Source organism: Penicillium crustosum, assembly GCF_028827405.1.
Source record: "Penicillium crustosum strain IBT 35664 chromosome Unknown utg000001l_segment0_segment0, whole genome shotgun sequence".
NCBI classification, from domain to species: Eukaryota; Fungi; Ascomycota; class Eurotiomycetes; order Eurotiales; family Aspergillaceae; genus Penicillium; species Penicillium crustosum.
The window spans coordinates 3,112,933-3,135,853 of NW_026623122.1; the positions used below are offsets into that span (position 1 = coordinate 3,112,933).

A 22,921-nucleotide genomic window follows, 5' to 3' on the forward strand; every position below is an offset into this window, starting at 1 on the left:
GTACAAAAGACAGAAAGGTTCTGGATTTCATTTTAACGAATCAGAAACCGCATAGGTGACGCCTCGGATCGATCGTAGATTGCCTGGAGCCTCTCATCGGGTGATTGATCGACCAAACGGAAAGGGAGAAGAGGGGCTGGTATTGGTTTACAGGGATAGATCGCCTAGGGGTTCTTCAATTCGTATCTCCACTTTCTTCGAGAGCTTGTGGCGTCCAGGGCTTTTTTGAGGAGGGGGGGGAGTTTGGCGTCGGGATTACTTTTCTGTCTCCGTATGTCAGATCAAGGATCACCCGGAGAACCCGCTTTGGTTTTTTCCCTTTTTTGCTCTCCCATTTTTACGTTATGCACTCGTGAGCTGGTACATTGGTGGCTGTTGATATGATTGGAGTGAAGATACCCTCGCATATGATATCTCTTAGGTGTGTTGCATTTTTGGTACTTACACTTAGCTTAGGATGTCACCGATCGCAAATTGAGTGATTTGCGCTAATTTGGATCTTTGCCTCGCGTATCGCGTCCACACGATGTACTCCGTAATCTGGACCACTATATGGAGTATTTTGGAGCAATTTCTCAGCTTGACACGACACACACACTAACAGACCCGCTCTATAAACTAGTCACATTCTGACAATTCAATAATGGCGCAAGTCTGTCATTTCTGGAGATTACTGGACTAAGCGCAAGCTGAGTGTGATCCAGCCCAGTGTCAGCCAATCAAGTCGTAACAATGGAGTTCCCTTTTCTGGATTTTTTGGTGATTGGATAGGTTCCTGGCGAATCTCGTAGCACAATGTGCCTTGAAAAAGGTGTCAGAATGCTATATTGAAATTGTTGTCAATCTACTGTACGACTCTAGCCCTATATCATAACCCCTATAATATAACACCTGTCTTTTCATCTGACACCCGAGTCTATTCACTTCAAAGTTTAATAACTGAACTTAACACGCAGTCCCCTCGGGCCCTAAGGTATGTCCTTTAGGCCCATATTGTCGATCCACCCATCAAAAGGAAGATCCCTTGGAAATTAAAATAAAATCAATTATTTTCGATCGGGAATGGAGCCAGCCCCGAAGCTTTGGATCTACCGAAACCTTTTTCTTATTCGCTGTTCCAGAGATCTGACTTGAAAAATCGGAACGTCAAAGTTTTCTTTGATGAAAATCTCAAACTGCAATCATCCACACTCATGAGCTAACAGATAAAAAAAGAGAGAGAAAAAAAGAGAAAGAAAATAAAAAGAAGGGAACTGGGATTCCAACCGATCGTCATACCTGCCATGTCCTTAGGTCCCGTCCCATTCACGAGATCAGAGATCGTGCATGAAGGAATGCAGATCATCGGATCTCGCAGGCAACCAGGATCTTCCCTGGGAAAATGACTGGTCCAATTTGCAGTTGATTGGTCCTCTCAAAGCTTTGAGCGCCATTAGAGGGGAAATGGAGAGGGGTAAACATAATATCTTGCCTCTCTTCTCGCATGCACTATGGGCCTGTATACCCTAGCGTCGGAGGAATTATTCCAGATCGGTGGAAACACATACTGATCCATGGATCCATGGACGCATCGGCAGTATTTGTCATTTCCGTTTCCCGGTTCTTGGGTCTACCGGGGGTTTATTTTGTATTCTATTATTTTATTATATTATTTTGTGTATTATGTATTATGTATTTTGTTTTGTATTTTTATTATTTTATTATATTTCATATCTCATATTTTCTTTTATAAATTAATTTATATTATATTTTGACTCCAATTTTTGAGTGTCTAACCTTATTTTTATTATTTTTATTATTCTGACATTTGATCTTCTATTTTATCTATTAAGGAGTATGTACATCGAAGAATTTTTGATATCAAATTGCCAAGAATTCCTTTTGCACTGAATAGTCTCCTTTTTGTGAACTGTCCAGAGGCCCGGTTTTTATTTTCTTCTTTTCCTACAGGCATCTGAAAAGAACCTCGATTGGGAATGTATTAAATCATAATAATAAAGTCCGTAGCGGTATAGTACATAGTACAAGTACTCCATAGCATAGTAACACAATACTGCAACCTTAGGCATCCGAAAAGGGCCTTCTGCATAGATCCAACCCCAAATTAAATGTCCAGACCGTTAATAGGTGCATGTCTTCCAGCATGTACCTGGTTAAAACTTGGAAAATCCGAATTGTTTGCTTATTTGGCTGCCCAAAACAACCTAGACTCGTATCACCGGAGGAGTGTTCATGCATGATTTAGGTATGCCAAGAGTATAGTTCATGATGAAGCCACCAATCCCTCGCTGCCATGCGAGGTGATATTACATGCTCTTTTTTTTTTATTGGTCCGATCAATACTTTATTGGCTTTAGACAGGGCCTTGCTTTTTCAAATGACGTGGGTGGGTGTCAGACGTCTCTTTCTTGAACGGGTAAGGCGGTTAGGCTGGCCCCGGAAATATAACTCCTATACCCATGGGGTGATATGACTTGCTGCATGGCGAAAGGGTGTAGCGACGGGAGGGAGCTCGGGTGATGGATCGGTGAGTTATGCATTAGTGCCTGACTCGGCGCTAGAGACCATGTCGATAGTCCCTACTTTGTTTCTTTGTCTGCTGTCTGCTCGGCTAGAGCTTTGCCACCCTTGGTGGCTAAATTTAGAGCCGATAACTAACGTCAACTTGCTCGATTAGGAAAGACTTCGATTCTATGTGATACGCCAGAAGTACGACTTCCTGCTGCTTCGCAATGCAATATCACCGGGAATATAGGCAAGCATATATCCCCGTCCTAGATGGCACCCACTCCATTTTTGAACCGCTAGGTCATGTACGAGTACGGAGTAGCGAGCAAGACATAGCCCACTTATCACATGTGCTAAACAATTCACACACACTCAAGGATCTTTCTGTCCTTAAACTCCCCGATATCTCTATCATGGCCCAAGAAAGCCAACACCACATCAATTTTATTCCATTAAATATCTAAGCATTGTGCCAGCTTCGAACGACATTATTCTTGTGTCTGCAATTTGTGCCTGTGAGGGTGTTGCTTATACAGCGGTGGCACGCCTCTCTCTCACCGTTAGATAGAAGTCTCCAGCCTGCAGCGGGTGACACAATAGCATAAAACCGGCGAAATATTGCCCGGGTTGGTTTATTTTCCCTTCCAATTAGTGGGCACAGGCATTGGGCTCTGCAATATGGCTGATATATTTCGCAATTCGCTTGACCAAGCCCATCAGTGATATCATCAGGTCCTCCCCATCAAGAGCTTGCATATCTCCCATAGTAAATATCGATATAAGCTTGCGCAACTTTGAAATAAAGAGTGCGAGGCTGAAGGACAAGGGATAAACCTGGAGGGTGGAAAGGCAGACAGAGGAGAAGATAGACACGCTCTCAGAATTAGCTAATTACACATCTATTCTGAGCTAATGGCCTCGCATTCTCGGCACCCATTTCAGCAATACGGAAGAGCAACTGAATTTTCATCCCGAGATCCTGTTCTCAGCTCAGAAACAGCAAGGCTAATAAACAGCAGATAAACAACCAGGTCTAACCTCTGACCTAGAGCAAGCACCAACCGATCTCAGCAGCGTACACATGGAGATTCGGTTCCTTCCTTCTATAGCGATGAACACCTCATTGGAGAGCGATAGGCGTGTTTCCATTTTATCAACCTACAGCTTGATACTCAAAGTTCTCCTGCGTGAATTAAGGGACTTTTGAGTCCCGTTCGACTCAAAATTCTTTTCAAGCCTGTCCCATAGTTGTTCACCTTCTTGTGTTGTAATATCCGCAATTACAAGGAGTTCTGGGCGATCAAGCACAGATCGAGTTTGCAGATCTTGAATGGTGGCTTCGATAGTGGAGTAGAGGTGACTGGACCGTGAAGCATTGGGCGTTGCAGTGAAAGTCGTTGCGGAAATTGTGATGGGGATTTCTGGGTTCATTTCGTGTTGCGATATTTTCACAGTAAGTTATTAGGGAGGAAATGTGGATGATGTCCATTAGGTGAGGATGGTTGCTTGTTAGAAGAATATTTGCTAGGCATCCACCCTTTATGAATAGCTCACAGACCACCTTGTATATCCGGATGAACTTTGGAAAGGATTGGAATCTCATAAAGGCCAATAGAAGGACAGCGGTTAGTTCATACCAGTTTTCCTGTAGAGAACCATTGGATGTTTAACTCTATTTCTTATTTGTAGAGGATATTGCGAAGTCTAATACTACCTATATTACAACTGGACCCGTAAAGATGAGATATTTAATAGTACGAAGGAAGACCATTAATAAGAAATGGTATCAAACAACCCGACAAGTGTCTTACTACCTGATAGGAATACCTCTGAACATTTGACTGCGGCACAAGAAAATCAATCATACTGCAGCACAGTAGTGAGAGCACTAGACATTATATTAATGAAGCTTGAGGCCCCTACTGTGGCACCGAGCAAAACATCGCTCTCATCATGAGCTGCTAGGTCACGCAGCCAACCATCCACACTAGCAACGGATGTGTTGATATAGAAACACCGTTGATCTTAAGTCTCACACTTGTGCGAACCTAGAAAAACCATGTCGCCGGCGATTGGGATCGAACCCCGCAGAAGTGTAGCAGGGAGATGAGATCCTAGGTATCTGATACCCTAGGCCACTGACCTGAACTATCAGGCACCAACACCATACCGTTTTCACTGCTTGGCAGCTACCTCAACAGTTACCATCTACTCGAAGAGCTCGATATAGAAACTGTCAAGCCAAGCTTGTTGCCTACGGTATATGAAGTATCGGTGTGCACGTCCCCTGCCCTGTCATCAGGCATGAATTATGCTTCCCTACCTGATTGGGGCGGCCCCAACCCTGGAGCCTGATGCAGGAATGAAGACTTTTGAAACGGCCCCCACAAGGCTCGACCCTCTCCCCACGTCCCCGACATGAAAAACAATACAAAAAGCATACAGAGGGAATCGAGTTTGTAGTCGGTTTTCATCTCTTTGTTCAAAGGTACGCATAAAATAGAGGGTTGACCAGTGAATCTGTAGTTGGTCCCATCACTATTAATTATGTCAAAGGGGATGATCCGGTTCTGATCGGGTGCCCTACGCACGCCTCTTTATGGCTGAGCCAATGATATGACCTTGCTTTACTTTAGCTGCATGCCTAGGTTGTTAGCCTGGCAGGGTATGAGCTCATTTGCTTGGCTAAGTTTATGCGTGGGCCGGCCCCCTGATAGTTGGGGGAATGCGGCTTAAAGAAGACCCTTTCCCACTTGTTTTACTTTCTCCTTCTTGATTTCAGAACCTCTACTCTATCAGTTGCTTTGACAGTTAACTCTTTCACAAAAACGAAATACATAATGCGTATCACTGTGTTTCTCTCAACGGCACTAGCTGCCCTCGTCACTGCGGAAGAATCAACCAGAATCAACTATTTCGGCGGTGGAATGCAATGGGCTCATAAAGCCCACCTCCACCACTGGACCAGCACGGCTGCCAGTGTCGCTGGAATAAATGCTGTTGCCACTACCTACCGAATTGGATGCCTAAGCGATGCGCCCAAGTCTGATTGCGAAATTGCTACGCCCTGGACCATGATCCAGGGCCCCAAAACCTACAGTCTCACAGGTGTTTATACCGTGTCGGGATCAGGAACAGTCAACGCTGTGACTGGAACCCAAAACTTTGACTGCACTTTCGCCAAGGCCACCGAGTCTCCTTCCTGTTCGTTTAGCGCGAAGGCCACCGGCACCACTGCAGGTGTTTCGTATTCTACATCCACCTCCACCTCCACCAAGAACCTGCCAACGAAGTCCTACACATCCTACGGAATCCAAGTCACAGCGGGGACATCTTTATTTACTGCCACCCAGGCAACTCAAAGCCCCAATGGAGGAGCCGCCATGGTTACTGCTGCGCCAATGGGGGCAGCTGCTGTAGTGGCCATTGCTGCTATGCTCTAGCGCTTTGCTTGTTCGGCCTTTGCATCCATCATTTTTATTTTACCTGAAAATTGACTGAAGAGTGTTCTGATAAGATACCCCAAGCACACAGTCGGCTGCATTCTCATGTCATGTTTGCTTTCCGTTCTAGCCTTTTTGGGTAGATGTGATTCGATAGTCGCAAAGACAGTGCTTCTTGTTCTTATTTAGTGGAATGGTGCATGAATGGACATATTATTCACAACTACCCCTTTAGAGTGATGTACAGGCTAATACTATCGTATAAATAAATGATTGTGGCACTTTGATTGTTCCGAGTTTCCAACGGTGAACTTCGAACCTTACCTGAGAAGATGTGTCTTGCACAAAGTATGTTTTTTTTTTTAAAAACTGTCTTTCCGTACACATAAAAGCAGATGACAAGGCCGCATAAGCGGCCGAGTATTCTTGAAACCCGTGAATAGGCTGAGCTTCTCCATCACCCCGTGTTGATAGAGTATTCGGGCAATCAAGGCACCCAAATTATCCATAGCAAAGCTACAATTCACTAACTTTTGGTGATTCAATACGAACGAGAAGTATTAGAAAGAGTGTATTCGTATGAAGGGCGCTATAGGAGGTATAGAGGTATAGCTATAGTAAGTGTTGAGCCCTTTTTTTTTTTTTTTTTTTTTTTTTTTTTTCGAATGGGGATACATCTTAACAGCACCAATCTAAGTATCTGAAATACATACTTATATAGAGGTAAAAAGAGAACGGGGAATTATCTACCCATTGATTTTTAAAACTTCACCTATATCGGCCTTATCCATTACCCACAGTCCAAGCAGTGGTCTTGGCGTAGGTTCTTCTACAACATTAGACACTATAGGAACCATGAGGATACCCCGACAATCATATACACTAATCGGGGGAATTCGTACCGGAGAAGAAATCCTGAGCCGTTTAACAGGCGTCCATAAGCCCGGGGTAGACTGACATGTAAATTGTTAGCGGCGACGGCGCGCGACGGCGCGCGACGGCCAACCTTGTGGGCGCTCTTGGCTCTCGGAACAGATAACGCGGCCCACCCTCATTTGCAATTTCAATGACGGGCGTAGATAGACATCGGAAAAAAGGGGATGGTGAATAGTCATACAGGAGAACATGTGTAGGTATATAACTAGACTCTTTATCCATGATGGTGAGATTAATAAAACTAACTATACTTCACTCTATCTCGCCGGTTAGTGTACACCTGAATTCTGGGTTATCCTTACTTTGACTAACAGCATGTCAAGATTGTATAAAGCTTCTCAATGACTTCATATTCCACTGGAAGTGAGGACCAGCCTCTAACAGTTTCTCAATGGCGTGAACTACAAAAGACTGTTTCGGAGCCAACTCACATTTTGTCCCTGCTCGAACGAGCACAACCAAACACATCAAATGCATGGATCTCATTGGCAACGCCTGAACAAATCATTACACAATGGGAGGATATAACAGCACTTCGATCCCAGGGGGAACATCTTCCACTATTCGGCGTGCCGTTTGCCGCTAAGGATAATATCGACGCCGCTGGGTTCTGCACAACGGCCGCATGCCCGTCATTTGGCACCGAGCCTGTCACCACCGATTCAACAGTTGTGCAACGGTTGAAATCACAGGGAGCTATCCTCATTGGCAAGACCAACCTTGACCAGTTTGCCACCGGTCTTGTCGGTACGCGTTCACCGTATGGAGCCGTTGCCAATTCCTTCGATCCAAATCGAGTCAGCGGTGGTAGTAGCTCGGGAAGCAGCGTGGTAGTCGCTCAGGGACTGGTTCCTTTCTCCCTTGGTACAGATACAGCAGGGTCAGGTCGTATACCTGCAGGGTTCAATAATCTCGTTGGACTCAAGCCCACACGGGGCGCTTTGAGTGCACATGGTGTAGTACCAGCATGCCGCTCACTTGATTGTGTCTCTATCTTTGCCCTGACTCTGGAAGATGCCGAACTGGTCCTGCAACTAGCCGAGGGGTATGATGTTCAAGACGCATACTCGAGAGATCGTGCCAGCTGTGCGACTCACAAGTCTCCTCGAGGAGCCTTGCCCTCACAGCCCACATTGGCTATATGCTCCAACCCTGAGTGGTTTGGCCGGACCGAGCAGGCTGCAGCATACCAGGATGCATTGACCAAAACCCAACAGCTGGGGTGGAAGCTAGAGCCCGTTGACTTTACACCCCTCTTCTCTCTTGCCAGTCTCCTGTATGAAGGCCCATGGGTTGCCGAACGATATGCTGCTATCGAGAAGTTCATTCGCTCAGTTCCAGCCGAGGCCATGGACCCGGTTGTTCGGAGTATCATCTTGAAAGCCGAGAAATTCTCTGCTGCAGATTTCTTCGCGTGCGAGTACCATCGACGGGATCTATCCTCTGAGATTGAGACAATCTTCGGGAAATACGACGCGCTACTAGTGCCCACGGCTCCCACATTCCCTTCGATGCAAGATCTCAAGGATGAGCCGGTCGTGGCAAACAGTCAACTGGGCACATATACCAACTTCGTGAATTTTCTGGATTGGTCTGCTTTGGCAATTCCTGCTGGCTGGAGAGGAGACGGTCTTCCTTTCGGTATCACACTGATAGGAGGGGCATGGGAAGAGACACGGTTGTTGGAGCTCGCCCAGCGCTGGATGTCTGATGCCCCGCGCTTGTTAGGAGCGACGGGTGTGGAATATCAAGAGCTTTTCTCTGGCCAAAACTCTGGGCTTACTGTCACCCCCAATTTCATGCAGTTGGCGGTAGTTGGTGCCCATCTTTCTGGCTTCCCTCTGAACAAGGATTTGGTCTCACGGGGCGCAACCTTCCTCACTGCTACAACCACAGCCCCGTGTTACCAGTTATTTGCACTGCATACAACAGGACCAGTATCAAAACCTGGTCTAAAAAGGGTCATTGATAGTGGAGAATCAATCGAAGTGGAGGTTTGGAACATGCCACTCGACCAGATGGGCAGCTTCCTCGGTACTGTCGCACCGCCCTTAGGCATTGGATCGGTTGAGTTGCAAGACGGCCGGTGGGTTCACGGGTTTATCTGCGAGTCTGTTGGCCTCGAGAATGCAAAAGATGTCACCAATTTCGGCGGATGGCGAGGGTACACCCAGTCACTCAACACTTCCACCACCGAATCGTCACGCGCTGCATCTACCACACCTGCAACAAGCATCGGTGAGAAGCGTATTAGGACGGTTCTGGTTGCTAACCGCGGAGAAATCGCACTGCGCATCATTCGGACCTTGCGTGAGATGAAGATCTCGTCCGTGGCTATCTATTCAAGTGCAGATGCTCGCTCACCACACGTTACCGCTGCAGATGTTGCGCTTCCGCTGGCGGGAAACACAGTATCTGATACATATCTGAATGGCAAGCAGATCCTGGATATGGCTATCAAAGCCGATGCCGATGCTGTCATTCCTGGATATGGATTTCTTTCAGAGAATGCCGACTTTGCCGCCGCCGTGGAGGCTGCAGGTCTAGTATGGATTGGTCCAACTCCGAAACAAATGCGTGATTTGGGCCTCAAGCATCATGCTCGTGACATCGCAATTACCGCCGGCATTCCTGTTGTTCCCGGAAGCGATGGTTTAGTCACCAGTGTCGAAGATGCACTGGCAGAAGCAGAGAAAATAGGCTATCCAGTGATGGTGAAAAGCACCGCTGGTGGGGGTGGAATTGGCCTTCAGCGGTGTGCTGATATTGATTCACTCCGAGAGGCGTTTGATGGTGTTCGTCGACTGGGACAGGCAAACTTTGGCGATGACGGGGTTTTCATCGAGCATTTCATCGACCGAGCTAGACATATTGAGGTCCAGGTGCTCGGTGATGGCACTGGCAGAGTCATCTGTGCTGGTGAGCGTGACTGTTCGCTGCAGCGTCGAAACCAGAAAGTCGTCGAAGAATCCCCTGCTGGATTTGTCCGAGTCGAGGTTCGAGCTGACATGCGCCGCGCTGCTGCTGCTTTGGTTGCTTCCTTGCAATATCGCAACGTAGGTACCGTTGAATTCATCTTCGACATCGATAGCGAGAAATTCTACTTTTTGGAGATGAATACACGTCTCCAGGTCGAGCACCCAGTGACCGAGGCTGTAACAGGCCTTGATCTTGTCGAATGTATGATGCGCATTGCTATGGATGATTGCACCACTCTTTTCCCCCAGCAGATAAATGAGATTCCAGTCTCGGGTGCAGCAATAGAAGTTCGTGTTTATGCCGAAAGCCCCCTTCAAGAATTTCGACCTTCTCCTGGGAAGCTTTTGAATGTCGACTTTCCATCTGGTGTCCGCGTTGACACTTGGGTCAGTTCAGGCCAGGAGCTGTCGTCATCTTTTGATCCAATGGTCGCAAAGATCATCGCACACGGTGATGACCGTGCTGAAGTTCTTCGAAAGCTCTCAGATGCACTGGGAAAGACAGTAATTACTGGCGTGGAAACGAATCTGAGATATTTACAGCAAATTGTTGCCTGGGATATGTTCAACTCCGGAGAATTCACGACAGGATCGCTCAATACTTTCCCATACGAAGCCCAAGTTATCGAGGTCATTGATGCTGGGTCCGACACGGCTGTACAGGACTTCCCTGGCCGTCAAGGCCTTTGGCATATCGGTGTGCCGCCCTCCGGCCCAATGGATTCCTACTCCTTTCGTCTCGCCAACAAAATAGTCGGCAATGATGACCATGCTGCGGGACTCGAGTGCTCGATCCAAGGCCCGACGCTGCTCTTTCATTCCCCAACCATTGTTGCTGTCGTTGGTGCTGATTCCCCTATATCTGTTGATGGGAAAGAACAGGAGCCCTGCATGGCCATCAGCATTCGAGCTGGACAGAAACTCTCGATTGGCACAGCCACCAATGGCTCCCGAGTTTATCTTGCCGTCCAAGGTGGTATTCAGGTCCCTGAAGTCTTGAGCAGCCGCTCAACATTTGCGACCGGTCACCTTGGAGGGCACAATGGACGCAGCCTCCGCATTGGTGATCTTCTCCCATTAGCAACTGTTATAGAAGAGGAACTTACATTGCTCAAATCGCCAATTCTTTCCCTGCCGATACCTGAGAACCGAGAATGGGTCGTTGGCGCTATCCCTGGACCACACGGTAGTCCGACTTATTTCACACAAGATGGGCTTCAGGAGCTTTTCAATGGCGAATGGACTGTCCACTACAACAGCAATCGACTCGGAGTCCGTCTCACCGGGCCCCGTCCAGAGTGGGCACGGCAAACCGGTGGTGATGCTGGCCTGCATCCCTCCAACATTCATGACAGTCCTTATTCAATCGGGAATGTGAGCTTCACAGGTGACGAGGCAATTGTTCTGACAGCAGATGGACCAAGCCTGGGAGGATTTGTCGCGTTTGCCACAGTCGCAGAAGCCGAGATGTGGAAGATTGGTCAGATGCGGCCAGGCGATCGCCTTCGGTTGCATCCTATTTCTCTTGATGACGCGCGGGCACTTGCGAAGGCCCTCGAGCATTCGATCGCCACTCTCAGCCCGCTGACCAGTGGTGACTTGAGACAGGCAAGTTCTCCTGCTGCCTCTAGTCCGATCGTGAAGGAGATATCCGAAGCTGGCCGCTTCATCCGATGCTGTCAAGCAGGTGATCGAGCCTTGTTGCTCGATTTCGGCAATGAAGATAACTTCACGCTACGGCAAACATTTCACATCATGAACTTCATTGAGATGCACCGAATTTATCCAATTCCAGGCGTCGAGGAGCTCACATCAGGCGTCCGAAGCCTCCATATTCGCATGGAAGCAAACTTCCCACTAGTTCAAGTCCTTGATGCGCTGGTTGCGCATGAGATTTCTCTTGGAACAGAGCTTCCTGCCCGACTACCCTCGCGTATCGTGCATATGCCTCTTGTTTTCAACGATGAGAGGAGCCGCAAAGCCATTGCCCGCTATACTTCGACCATTCGTTCCACAGCACCGTACCTACCTAGCAACATTGAGTTCTTGCAGAAACTGAATGGACTTGACAGTCCCGATCGGGTAGAGAGCAATCTCTATGAAGGCACATTCCTAGTGTTAGGCCTTGGTGATGTGTACCAAGGGTCCCCCTGTGCTGTGCCACTAGATCCCCGCCATCGACTCTTCGGAACGAAGTATAACCCCTCCCGATCGTTCACACCTCGTGGCGCTGTCGGTATTGCTGGCCAATACCTATGCATCTATGCAACCGACTCGCCTGGCGGGTATCAGCTTGTTGGTCGTACAGTCCCTATTTGGGATGAGTTCCACAAGCCCGGACTGGGCGAGAAGGCCCCGTGGATGTTCTCACTCTTGGACCAGATTCGTTTCTACCCTGTCACCGAAGAACAACTTTCAGCAGCAGAGGCCGATGGAACCTCCAGTGATCTTATCAAAATCTCTGACGCCGAGCTAGACCTCAATGAATATGAGAAATGGCTGGCAGAGGAGGAGGAAGATATCACTGCTGTTCGGGAGCGACGATCGAAGGCAATGCATGAAGCAGACTTCTTCGACGATCTGCTCAAGCCATACGATCCGATCACAATGCGGCCAGGCCTGGGACGGGAAAGCGACGAACCTATGATCGGAGAGCGGGTGAAGGCACTTTTACCTGGGAGATGCTTCCGTTGCGCTATCGAGGAGGGGGATGAGGTCCAAGCAGGAGACCCTCTGGTGAGTACAATAGATGTCGACGTCAATAGCCAAGCATCGAGCTAATTATATTTAGATCTGGATAGAGTCCAACAAAATGGAGGTCAAGATTTGTGCACCAGTCAGTGGGAAATGTGTGAGGTTGCTGGTCGCAGAGGGAAACATCTTGGGGCCCAGTAACGATGTTGCTATTATTCAATAGGTGAGGCCATATGTACATACAAAAGGAGCAACGCCATGAAATATGTCCAGATAACGCGTTTCGTTATTTCGTTGATAAAAACCCCATTGGGGGAAGTGCTGTAGGCAACGTTTCTCATAGACCAGTGGATTGACAAGAGTACACGAGATCTATGAGTCTCTGAATGTGGCTGCTTTTACAGCAGCCAAATCGCCGACCTCTTCATGAAGCATGCGAAGTGCCTCGCGAGCAAATGGAGCAGCGGATGCTCGTACCTGCAGGACCCAGCGAAGCTTTTCAAGTTGTTCGACGTAACCCGCTGCTTCATCCACTTGAGGACTCGTTGCCCACAAAAGACCAGCAAAGGCACCAACTAAAGCCACTTGGGATGCTGCTGCAAAGCCCCAAAACGATTGGATATGTTCGGGTTGAAAAGATTCAATCAAGTTCATTGCCGACGTTAGCCGGGCGCGAGCAGCGGTTCGAATCGCCGAACGAAGAGATGGTGCGCTATCTGGAGTCAGAACACGCAGTAGCGCGCGATGGATGGTCAGCTCTGTTGCCATATGCGAGAGATGCAAAGCGCCGTTCGTCGAGAGCCGCAATGAGGGTGTGGATTCTAGTTGGAGGCTGGCGGGTAGTGCCGCATGCCATTCGCGCAACTCCATCGCTAGGGGCTTTGCCAGACTCATCGCACCTGACGGTCCAATCCGCTCAAGTAGTCCGCCTTTTTTGGTTGCGCCGATGGAGCAAAATGTGGACACGATGCGACTGAAGATCTTGGTCAATTCAATAGATTGCAGGAATGCCGCCCGACCCGCGGCTCCGTCCACACCTCCGTCCCCATTCTCCTCAGTCGCATCTTCTGGAAAGTCATTAAGTGTACACGGGCCAACATCCCAGTCACTCGTCCCTTCGTCTTCATCAATCTGAGCAGGAATGAGAGATGGTCGCCCATGCACAAGAACGCCCCACTTGTCCTGCATGTATAGCGCCCAAGCTAAACGTCGTCGTAGACCTTTCTCCCATTCTGGGATTTTCCAACCCGTACAGTCGATATGAATTCCCAAAGTCTGCCCGAGTGATAGTAGTTGAGCCGGAAGAGTGCTATGGGAAGACCTCATTCTTTGCAATAACAACAGACCGGCCTGTAATGTGGAGAGCTTGGGCCGTTTCAGATCGTCGGCCATGGCTCGCATTGCTAGGTCCTCTAGAGCTTCGGCATCTGGTGTCCGAGATGCAGTAGCGAGAGTTCGATCAAAGAGCTTCCAATCTAGCGCGACAAGGTAAACGGCAGCGAGTAATGGTGGTGAGAACTCGCGGTAGGACCGGGCATATTTCTCCAGAAACACGCCCTGGTCCAGGATTGGAAATGTACGGTGCATGATGCGAAAATATAAGTTTACCAAGGTTGGTCCCAGAGGACGTATGGATTCCTCGATGCGATCTAGGTCGGTGATGCGTTGCATCTCAGAAGCTGAATCCTTGTCAGGGTAGGTCATGAATGCAGTGGATTGATTCACACGCCGCGGATAACACCTTTCATGGCCAGAGAGCGACACAGCTGATGGCCGCAGATTAAGAAGTTCAGGTTCATGATAGCTGGCAGGGCCAATATACTCGGAATGCAGATGAAGCTCTAGACCTAATGTACCATCTAGTCGTGAATTGATTGGATCGACTATGGCCTGTTCTTCGACAGATCCAACAGTAGATGGTGTTAGAGAGCTGCGGTGTCTTTTTACCCTTTGCTTGCGGGTTAGCTAAAAGTGATCCCGGATATTGCATTTCTAAAACGTACTTGGTTTCTGTTGTGCTCGGCGACTTCCTCCTTTTCCGCGGTCGTGGACCATGAAGAAATGTGCATTCAAGACCATTCAAGTTACAAAAGGTGCAGTTATCTTTCTCGGGCTCCCGTATACATCGCGACTTGCGATGACGGCAGCGATCGCATGGTCGCGTCCGATGCTCCACTCCCGCCGGGGACATTTGATGCAAATTAACTATGTTCTTCCTTGAGTACAAATATCTTGGATATGATATTATCTACTCATCTAGTTGGGTCGAAATCGGTCGGGCGACAATATAGGTAGCTCATTGCGTGAGACGTTGACGAGATTCCAGGAATTACCCAGTGCATTGACTCGCGTCCCATTTGGAAGATGAGTTGCACGTGACTGCATATGGTTTTTGTTCGAGCACTACATTCACAATGATGTATTCACCCTGAAGTAGACATCAAGATTAAGCAGCAAAGAGATCGTGGCAATACCAGGATGAAGTGTAAAGAATTTGTCAAGACGAAGAAACAGATTGAAACAAATATTGATTTATGCATATTCAACTAAAACCGGAAGAAAGATCACAACCTATAAACCCGAACAAAAACTGGGATACCAAGAAAAAATGCAAAAGTAGAAAAAAAAACCAAGAGAAAACAGATAACCTCCCGCTAAAAAACATGAATCAGACAAAGAGCAAAACGATGGAAGGCCAGTCGACGACCTGGTCGAGTGTGTCTAGCCATGAGCTCGAAGCAAAAGAAATAACAACCGCAGAGCTTTTGCAGATGCAGGCAAGATGAGACAAAATATGTATAGATGAAGGACGAATAATGTCTTTTGCACATGATTGCAATGAGTACTGAGCCATCAAGGCACAATGCATCAAGATAACCACCCAGAATTGAAGTGATCACCAAGTTTCCTGGGGAAAAAAAAGGTTAGCATAGCCCACAAAACATCAAAACACATCAAGACTTACAGCAATATACTGTCCAGCCTCCTTCTTCCGCTGCCAGAACATATCGGCCTCTTGAGCATTGAGATTACCCTTGGCCATAGCAACCTCAATAAGAGCAGCCTCAACACCCTCACCCATACCCTTACCCGAACCACAAACAAAGACACGACCGTCAAGTGAGTTGATGACAAACCAGACTAGATCAGCCTGGTGCCTCACCTCTTCCTGCACATAGCGACTCTCGCCTTTACGGCTCTGCACAACTGTGCGCACCTTATCCTCATGCACGCCCCACTCTCCCGAGTAAAGCTCATCAAGCAGCGAGTCACGGACACCCTGCAAGACCCAGACTTTGTTAGCGCAGTTCGCCGACTGGAGACGGCGCTGCACAAAGCCGCGGAAAGGCGCGATGCCAACTCCCGCACCGATGAGCAGCATCGGGCCATCTGAGGCAAAGCGCGTCGCGAGCGGGTTCGCCATCAGACCTCGGAACATGGGTACGTGGAGATCGGGCTTCTCGCCGGAGGCTTCGCCGGCAATCGCTCGCTGCGCGAGGGACTCTAGGTACCCTGATCCTACGCCTGTGCGTGACCCACCGCGCCAGTCCTCGGATTCGGCGACTGTGACAGCGACTTCAATTAGGCGTCGGCATTCGCTACCTTTGTATTGGCAGGAGATCTGGGGATCTTGAGAGAGGGAGTAGAAGCGGGGCATGAGGGTGTTTAGGACAGAGAGGAGGTGGTCGAGGGGTGGTTGGGAGCTGGAGAAGGCGGTTAAGAGTTGGGTGAGGGAGACAAAGGAGCTTGTGCGTAGGTCGCAGAAAGCGCCTTGGCCTTGGGCCGAGGAGAGGTATTCGAGGATTTTCTTCTCGTTTGGCTCGCTTGTGTACTCGGCAAGGAGGCGGAAGAGTGGCTTAGTTGGGGCATAACTTTGGATGTCGGAGCACCAGCTTAGGACTTCGCGACGGGTAGTGATGAGTTCCCGGGGCTTGTCGTCACCCCAGATTGTTGGCCAGCGACCATTGGTTGTGCGCATGAGAATTTTCTTGTCGCGCATGGACTTTGGTACACCTAGGAGGTTGAGGACCTCTTCGACTTCAGAGTCCTTGTTCTTGGGGCACACGCCAATTGCGCCACCGACTACGAAATCAACCATCCCACTTTCGGCGGGGTAGTCGGTGACATCGATATCAAAATGGTAGGTACGCTTCTCGGCGCCGGGTCCTGTCAACTCACGGGCGTGGTATAGAGGCGCGCGGTAGACCTGGTAAGGTGGGTGCGGCTGCACGAATTCTGGAGGGTGATCTGCGGGTCCAAAGGTCATCTCGACCGCCGATGCGGGAATCGACTTGAACGAAACAGTCTTCTTTGGCAGCGGGGTGATGTTGGAAAGCTCACTGTCCATAGTGAGGAGATCGAGGTTTAGCTTGAGGCTATCAAAGGCCTTGTTGCCGACAGGTCCAACGATGGAATTGAAGCCTGAGATTGGCCCATCTACAGGGCGCAATGCCTGTCCCCGGCAACAACCCCCACCACAGCAGAGGGATTGAAGCTTCTGAGTACCTGCTGTGCCCACATTCTCCAATACCCTTCGCATATCGTCCGCGTTCTGTGAAATGAGGACAGTTGATGCTCGTCGACGTTGCCGACCACCGTCGACCTTTTCCTCTACATTTTCTTCCTCCGATTGAGCCTCGGTGGTTGGTGTCAGAGGGGTATCGGGAGAAGTTGAGCCGCTTGATATAGTGCCCTGGGAGGAACCTGAGGAGATGACGTGGAAACTGGTGTCGGTTACTGAGAGCGAACGCACACCTCGAGGCTCTTCCGGAATTGGGTTATCTGGGTGGGAGGTCGAGGACACCGGGATTTCTTGATAAGTGCCTCTGCGGGGTCGGGTCCCCGTTGAAGCATAAGTCGCCGACGGCATGATGGATTGAACGGCGTGAACTAATTCGATATAATTAGAATGTGAGTCTCGACGATTAGATTGGGGTTGAGTGTCATCCGCATACCCATGAGGAAATTTCGAGGAGAGTTGGGAGTCACCGAAAAGTTACGCAAGAATCGGCGCAACGGGGGAAGACCGGGGTATATGAGTCGAGACGTAATGGAGATTAAGAGACTTAGTGAAACCCCCCTTTTTTTCACTTTCTATGAATAGAGCATGAAAAGAGGAGAGTGGGATGAGGGAGGAGAGCGTGGACCCGAAGAATGGTCGGGACAATAGTTCCGTACAGAGGATCGGGAAAGTGAAAATGACGGTATGGGAATGAGAAATACAGGTCTCACAGCGTTGAAGATCGGAAACAGAACAGGGATTTATCAGATTTGCCACATTCTCCGTCACCGGGTATGTTACACGGTTGGTTCCGGCATTGATATTTTACATATAAGACACATCGAAGAAAAAGGAATATATTGAATATCTGAAATATTGACCAAAATTTATCTTGGCCGTCAGCATTAATAAGGACTCAACTACTGGATATGGCTTTGGCTCCATTTGGGGTCATCGTATCCATCCAGATCGACGGTGCATATGAAGATGAACTTGTACATTACGCGTATTCGGTGGCGTTGAGTACATACCCGAGGAGAGTCCCGGTCGGCAGTTGACCGGACTCGAAATGACCATAATATGGTGATATGTCAGACGACTGCAATTTAAAATATTATCATATCATCCTATAATCTATAACTTACGTTCACAGGGGGTTCTACAGGGATAATTTAAATTGCAATTGGAAAAAAAAAGGATGTTCCGAGGTGGGCCGACAGAAAATGTTGAATGGGAACACGTGTAATGTACGTAATATGACAATACCATACAGATTACCTCGGTTATCAGATCAATCAGATAGCAAGCGGCGGATTTGTCCGCCCCTTTAAGTAATCAATCCCATCTGATAACCAGCTTGTTACATACATCACTTTCACATTCATCTCCACATGTAAGCTGTTCTACCTAACGGGGCAATCCCGGAAAGGGGGTTTACGTTTATATTGCAATACAACTCCATACAACTCCCCTGACCCCAAGCCTTAAGCCCCATTCTTGCAAAATACAAAATGGATCTCTATAGAATCCCCCACTTTCCGGCCAACCGGACTTGGCCTTCTGTATCACGTTGGCCCATCACAGGTCTCCTAGCTTACATGCCCCTAACCCTCGGTAACTCAATTTCCCAACCATCCGGTCCAAAGTGGGGATTCCAGGCCAAGATCAATCAGTGGGTCATTACTGAAATGAGCTAGGATGTTCTAGAAAAATAGTAAAAAATACAGACTTTTCTAGCTTTCAGCCTAGAATAGTCACTGACGAGCTAGTCACTGATTCAATAATAGCCCATAGCCTGAAACCACTCCCTGCCGATATCGCGAGCTAACTCTACACGTAACTCATCTCCACGACTTTTAGTGTGTCACTACATCCCTATTCTATGTACCAGTGTCGCTGCATTGATCCACTATGTTCTTCGTTACTGACTGGTCGGGCAAGAAAGCTGGGACTTGCATACAACTTGGTAGTCCTGGGGGTCGTGAAGTGCTTGTATTGTGAAAGCCTGGAAGAGCTAATGCTAAGTTCCATCTGATAACTTAATTTTAATGCCGATGACTAGCAAAATGGCCGAGCCCTTGCGCTTAAGCCTCCAAGACATCTAAATCGAGTATTTATCATCACAAATAGGGGTGGGCGCCACGTCATTATTGCACAACGTAGGCCGGTCTGTGTGAACAGGACGAATGAAATAATGATACTCAAGGTTATAATAACAGCGGAATCCCAAGACCGTACCTATATACGGAGTATGTCACGTCATCACATCGTCAAATAAACAATCCCTCCAGCATCCAAACATAGACGGAAAAATAATAACATGAAAAAAAAAGAAGACAAACCCTCTAACCCAAACAAACGCAATCTTAACTATTTTCATCCCGATGAACCAAAGTCACAGGCGGAATAAAGTGATGTCTCCCCCGAACCAAATAATAAATCGTCGCAGATCCAACGATGCCAACATACATCGCCACGCTCCAGTTCATCGTCTCAACCGTAACTTCCGTCGTTAGGGGAAAGAATGCAAAAATATAAAGTGGACAGAGGAACGCCAACGCCCCAAAATTCACCGCCATGCCAAATTTCCCGAGTGACCACCGATGGTGTGGGAGCGGCTCGCCCCGAACCCGTTTTAGGAATACGCATCCGATTGAGATGATATACGCAGACAACAGGGATGTGATGGTGAGTGAAATGACAGCGTTCAGAGCGACCTCCGACCCGATGTTGATCATTGATAGTAGGATTGTAACGACTAGAGACACCATTACGGAGTTCAGGGGGATGTTCCAGCCTGGTGTGACCTGGCAGTTACATGTTAATATAGCTAAGGTCTAAATAGGGGTCAGAACAGGAAGAAGACATGGCTTACATATGCGAAAAAGGACGAAAAGGGTAGCCCCTCGTCCCGGGCAAACGACCAGAGCTGACGCGATGCCGTCGCGACTTCGGTAATTGTGCTGGCAGTCAGCGTCACCACTAGCACGGCTGTCATGGCGTTTGTCGCGGCGAGGCTGCCCGTGGTATTGTAGAAGATCTGGATAAACGGGAACCTTGTCGGGGTATCTAGGATTGCGTCGACCTCGCCCAGTGTGAAGCACAGTGTGACCAGCATGGTGAATCCCAACACCCCATTGACGGCGACAGAGGTCATCATTGCCTTTGGGAGTGTCTCTGATGCGTCTTTGATTTCCTCAGCTTGTTGAATGTCAGCACGATATACCAAGTCTGAGGTCGTTCATAAAGTTCATTCTTACACATATGAACCGAGCAATCATAGCCAAGCATGGATGTTATAGTAGTAGATAAGCCGACCAATGTGGCTGTCCCAGGATTATCCCAGCCGCCCCCATTATTGAACGTGGTGAAGACTGCGTGGGCATTGTTGCGTGGTGCAAGTACCCACAACGGGATAATGATGGCGAACACGCCAACAATATGAATGATCAAGATCAGCCCTTCCACAAAGGGAAGATTCTTGGCTAGGAAGGTGTTGAACAAGATTGAGAATGTCGAGATGGCAATTACTAGCATGGTTCCATGCCATCGTTGGAAGTTATAGTCTGGCTGGTTCAAGACGATCAGGCCTTGAATGATTGTGCCGGCGAGGTAGGCGATAGATACAATGGCGCATTGCCACCCCATTGCAGAAAGCCATCCTGAGATGATATGTTAGCTAATGAGAGTTACACAGGGACTAGCTATGTTACCTGTGATATAGCTGAGATACTTCTGTCCTCTCTTTGGTGCGAACTCCGACACCCAATGATACTGCCCACCGGCAGTGGGGGGCCCTATTTGCCGATTGATTAGCGGTGCTCTGATCGGGAGCAGCAAACTGTCAGTCACATACATCGAGGCCATCTCAGCAATGCTGGCATAGACAAGGGTAAACCCGATCGAGACACCGATGAACCCCCATATCAAGCCCGCTGTGCCACCGTCGGTCAAGCCAGCCGCCAGCAATCTATTAATGGAATCAGTGGTCTGCATAATGACCATATGCAGGGACTAGCACGCACGTCAAAATAACCTCCCATGTGCAGATCAAAGTGCATCCAAATCCAACAATAGAGATAAACCGGAAGTTTCTCTTCCTGACATTAGCGAGGCAAACGCGACCGGAATAATAAGAGCAGAGGAACTTACTCGTAAAACCTGTACTCGACCAAGAGCATTCATATCACGCCGATCTGCCAGCGTGCCCATATAACGAGGCTCAACAAGGCCTTTCTGCGCATACTCCTCGTCGTCAAGGCCAGTCATCGTCTGCTGCGAATCAGGTCTGGACCTGTTTAACACCGTCATAATCGCGTGCGTGACTGAACCACCCAAATAAATATATATCGAAGATAGGACAATAAAATTCCCCGCAAGAAAGTAGGGAATTGCGAGAATAAAAACAAAAGCCTATGTCTCCTGGCAACTCAACGCCCCGAAGGATCTAGGATGCGAAGTATAAAAGCGCCTAGCGAACAAAGCACCCTCTAATGAAACTAACAAAAGAATGGCCGTAGCCAGAAGAAGCAAGTATCAGGAGAAAACCCAAAGGACTGGAATCATGACGACCACTGAATTGCCGGGATTGAGGCGTGGTATTGACGTGGGAGCAAGGCATGGCTTGGGAAAAATTCACACGCGCCATGTGGGAGAGAACACCTCCTCGGAACACCCAGGCAGCGATCCGAGTGCTGAATGATACATCTTTCTTTGCTCGAGGGTGCTGCATCTAATCCAATTGGGAATGGGACTGTTGACACTGATTTTTGGGGTTTGCTATCCCTTGTCTCTTGCCCGGAATGGGCTATTGCGACCTTGCATGACAGGGGCGTGTTGTCCATTTAACTCCGTTTAGCGTCTGTTTGACCTAGGAGATATTGAAGTCTGGACTGACTATCGGGGTTGTAATGATACTTTAAATCCTTCTATTGTATCGCAGTTGTATATTGATGGTGGGTTGTTTCTCTATTCCAACTACGCATCGAAATGATAGACAACACAAAGTATGAAAGATCAACAAGCCTAGCCCCTTGAACAAACACGGCACCACTACCCGATACATTTTTGATGCATCACTCGCGCTAATCCTCTCTCTAACTCTATTAATCCCTGTCGCCCATCCACTCGATGCTTATCCCCCAGACAATTCCGCCACACTCCATGCCTATGAACCAAATAGCGGGTGGATGCATAAACCCCTCGCTTTATTTACCAAAGAGCAAACTATACAGCCTATCGGATGGCAACCTCCCACAGTCTAATTCTGAAGGGGCGCACGCTGATCGACGACCCTACAGCGGGCCGCCGTGCCCTAACGAAGTGTGCTCACAGTACGGAGTTAGCCGTACTACCTCGAAGTTCGACGTGAGGGAGAGAAGGCAAACCACCATTCCAACCAGATGGCCTAAACTTACACCGAAAAACAATAATTGCCACCATTTATACCCTCCAATGGAAGAAAGGGATAAACCCGCCATTCACATTCGAACTTCCCCCCTTCAGCATCCGCCATATCGAGCAAATCCCTCCAGCCAGACTTATGTACATGCCTGAACTCGATAGTCCATGTTTCTGTCGGGTATCGGCATATGACCTCCCAAGCCAGAAACAATCATAATCCCAAGCGCACCGTAGGAGAAACGGAAACCACGTAGCTCAACCGTTATCGCCGGGCCTTGACGCCTGTACATCTCCTGTTTCGGCCTTCATACAAGCGTCGTGGTCTCAAATCAACCCCCTTCCTCCATATTCATTTCCGTCCCGTCACCTATTCCACATGGCTCCCGGATCTGACAGCCTTTCACAGCCGCTCCTGTGTCTGTGTTGATCAGCGCAACTCATATATACATTCCACATAA

General features: G+C 48.4%; 7 protein-coding genes across 7 annotated transcripts; 2 read left to right on the forward strand and 5 right to left on the reverse strand.

Moving 5' to 3' along the window:
• Positions 1 to 3,666: 3,666 nt before the first annotated feature.
• Positions 3,667 to 3,939, reverse strand: N7487_001170 (uncharacterized protein; the record flags this gene model as incomplete). Its single annotated transcript, XM_056868918.1, has 1 exon — positions 3,667 to 3,939. The coding sequence occupies one exon, from the start codon at positions 3,937 to 3,939 to the stop codon at positions 3,667 to 3,669; it is 273 nt and encodes a 90-aa protein (XP_056733702.1).
• Positions 3,940 to 5,348: 1,409 nt separating this feature from the next.
• On the forward strand, positions 5,349 to 5,951 carry N7487_001171 (uncharacterized protein; the record flags this gene model as incomplete). Its single annotated transcript, XM_056868919.1, has 1 exon — positions 5,349 to 5,951. The coding sequence occupies one exon, from the start codon at positions 5,349 to 5,351 to the stop codon at positions 5,949 to 5,951; it is 603 nt and encodes a 200-aa protein (XP_056733703.1).
• Positions 5,952 to 7,228: 1,277 nt separating this feature from the next.
• N7487_001172 (bifunctional urea carboxylase/allophanate hydrolase) lies at positions 7,229 to 12,646 on the forward strand (the record flags this gene model as incomplete). Its single annotated transcript, XM_056868920.1, has 1 exon — positions 7,229 to 12,646. One exon carries the CDS (start codon positions 7,229 to 7,231, stop codon positions 12,644 to 12,646), a length of 5,418 nt encoding a protein of 1,805 aa, XP_056733704.1.
• Positions 12,647 to 12,931: 285 nt separating this feature from the next.
• Positions 12,932 to 14,750, reverse strand: N7487_001173 (uncharacterized protein; the record flags this gene model as incomplete). The annotated part of the gene is made up of 2 exons (XM_056868921.1): positions 12,932 to 14,507; positions 14,563 to 14,750. 2 exons carry the CDS (start codon positions 14,748 to 14,750, stop codon positions 12,932 to 12,934), a joined length of 1,764 nt encoding a protein of 587 aa, XP_056733705.1.
• Positions 14,751 to 15,269: 519 nt separating this feature from the next.
• Positions 15,270 to 17,544, reverse strand: N7487_001174 (FAD binding domain protein). Its single transcript, XM_056868922.1, has 3 exons — positions 17,515 to 17,544; positions 15,525 to 17,449; positions 15,270 to 15,467 (listed from the first exon to the last, which is right to left on the reverse strand). Exons 1-3 carry the CDS (start codon positions 17,516 to 17,518, stop codon positions 15,456 to 15,458), a joined length of 1,941 nt encoding a protein of 646 aa, XP_056733706.1. The 5' UTR covers positions 17,519 to 17,544; the 3' UTR covers positions 15,270 to 15,455.
• Positions 17,545 to 19,426: 1,882 nt separating this feature from the next.
• N7487_001175 (putative GABA permease) lies at positions 19,427 to 21,329 on the reverse strand (the record flags this gene model as incomplete). The annotated part of the gene is made up of 6 exons (XM_056868923.1): positions 19,427 to 19,867; positions 19,936 to 20,261; positions 20,321 to 20,722; positions 20,774 to 21,030; positions 21,086 to 21,156; positions 21,213 to 21,329. 6 exons carry the CDS (start codon positions 21,327 to 21,329, stop codon positions 19,427 to 19,429), a joined length of 1,614 nt encoding a protein of 537 aa, XP_056733707.1.
• A 202-nt stretch (positions 21,330 to 21,531) lies between these two features.
• N7487_001176 (uncharacterized protein) lies at positions 21,532 to 21,904 on the reverse strand (the record flags this gene model as incomplete). The annotated part of the gene is made up of 2 exons (XM_056868924.1): positions 21,532 to 21,792; positions 21,824 to 21,904. The coding sequence occupies 2 exons, from the start codon at positions 21,902 to 21,904 to the stop codon at positions 21,532 to 21,534; spliced, it is 342 nt and encodes a 113-aa protein (XP_056733708.1).
• Positions 21,905 to 22,921: the final 1,017 nt, after the last annotated feature.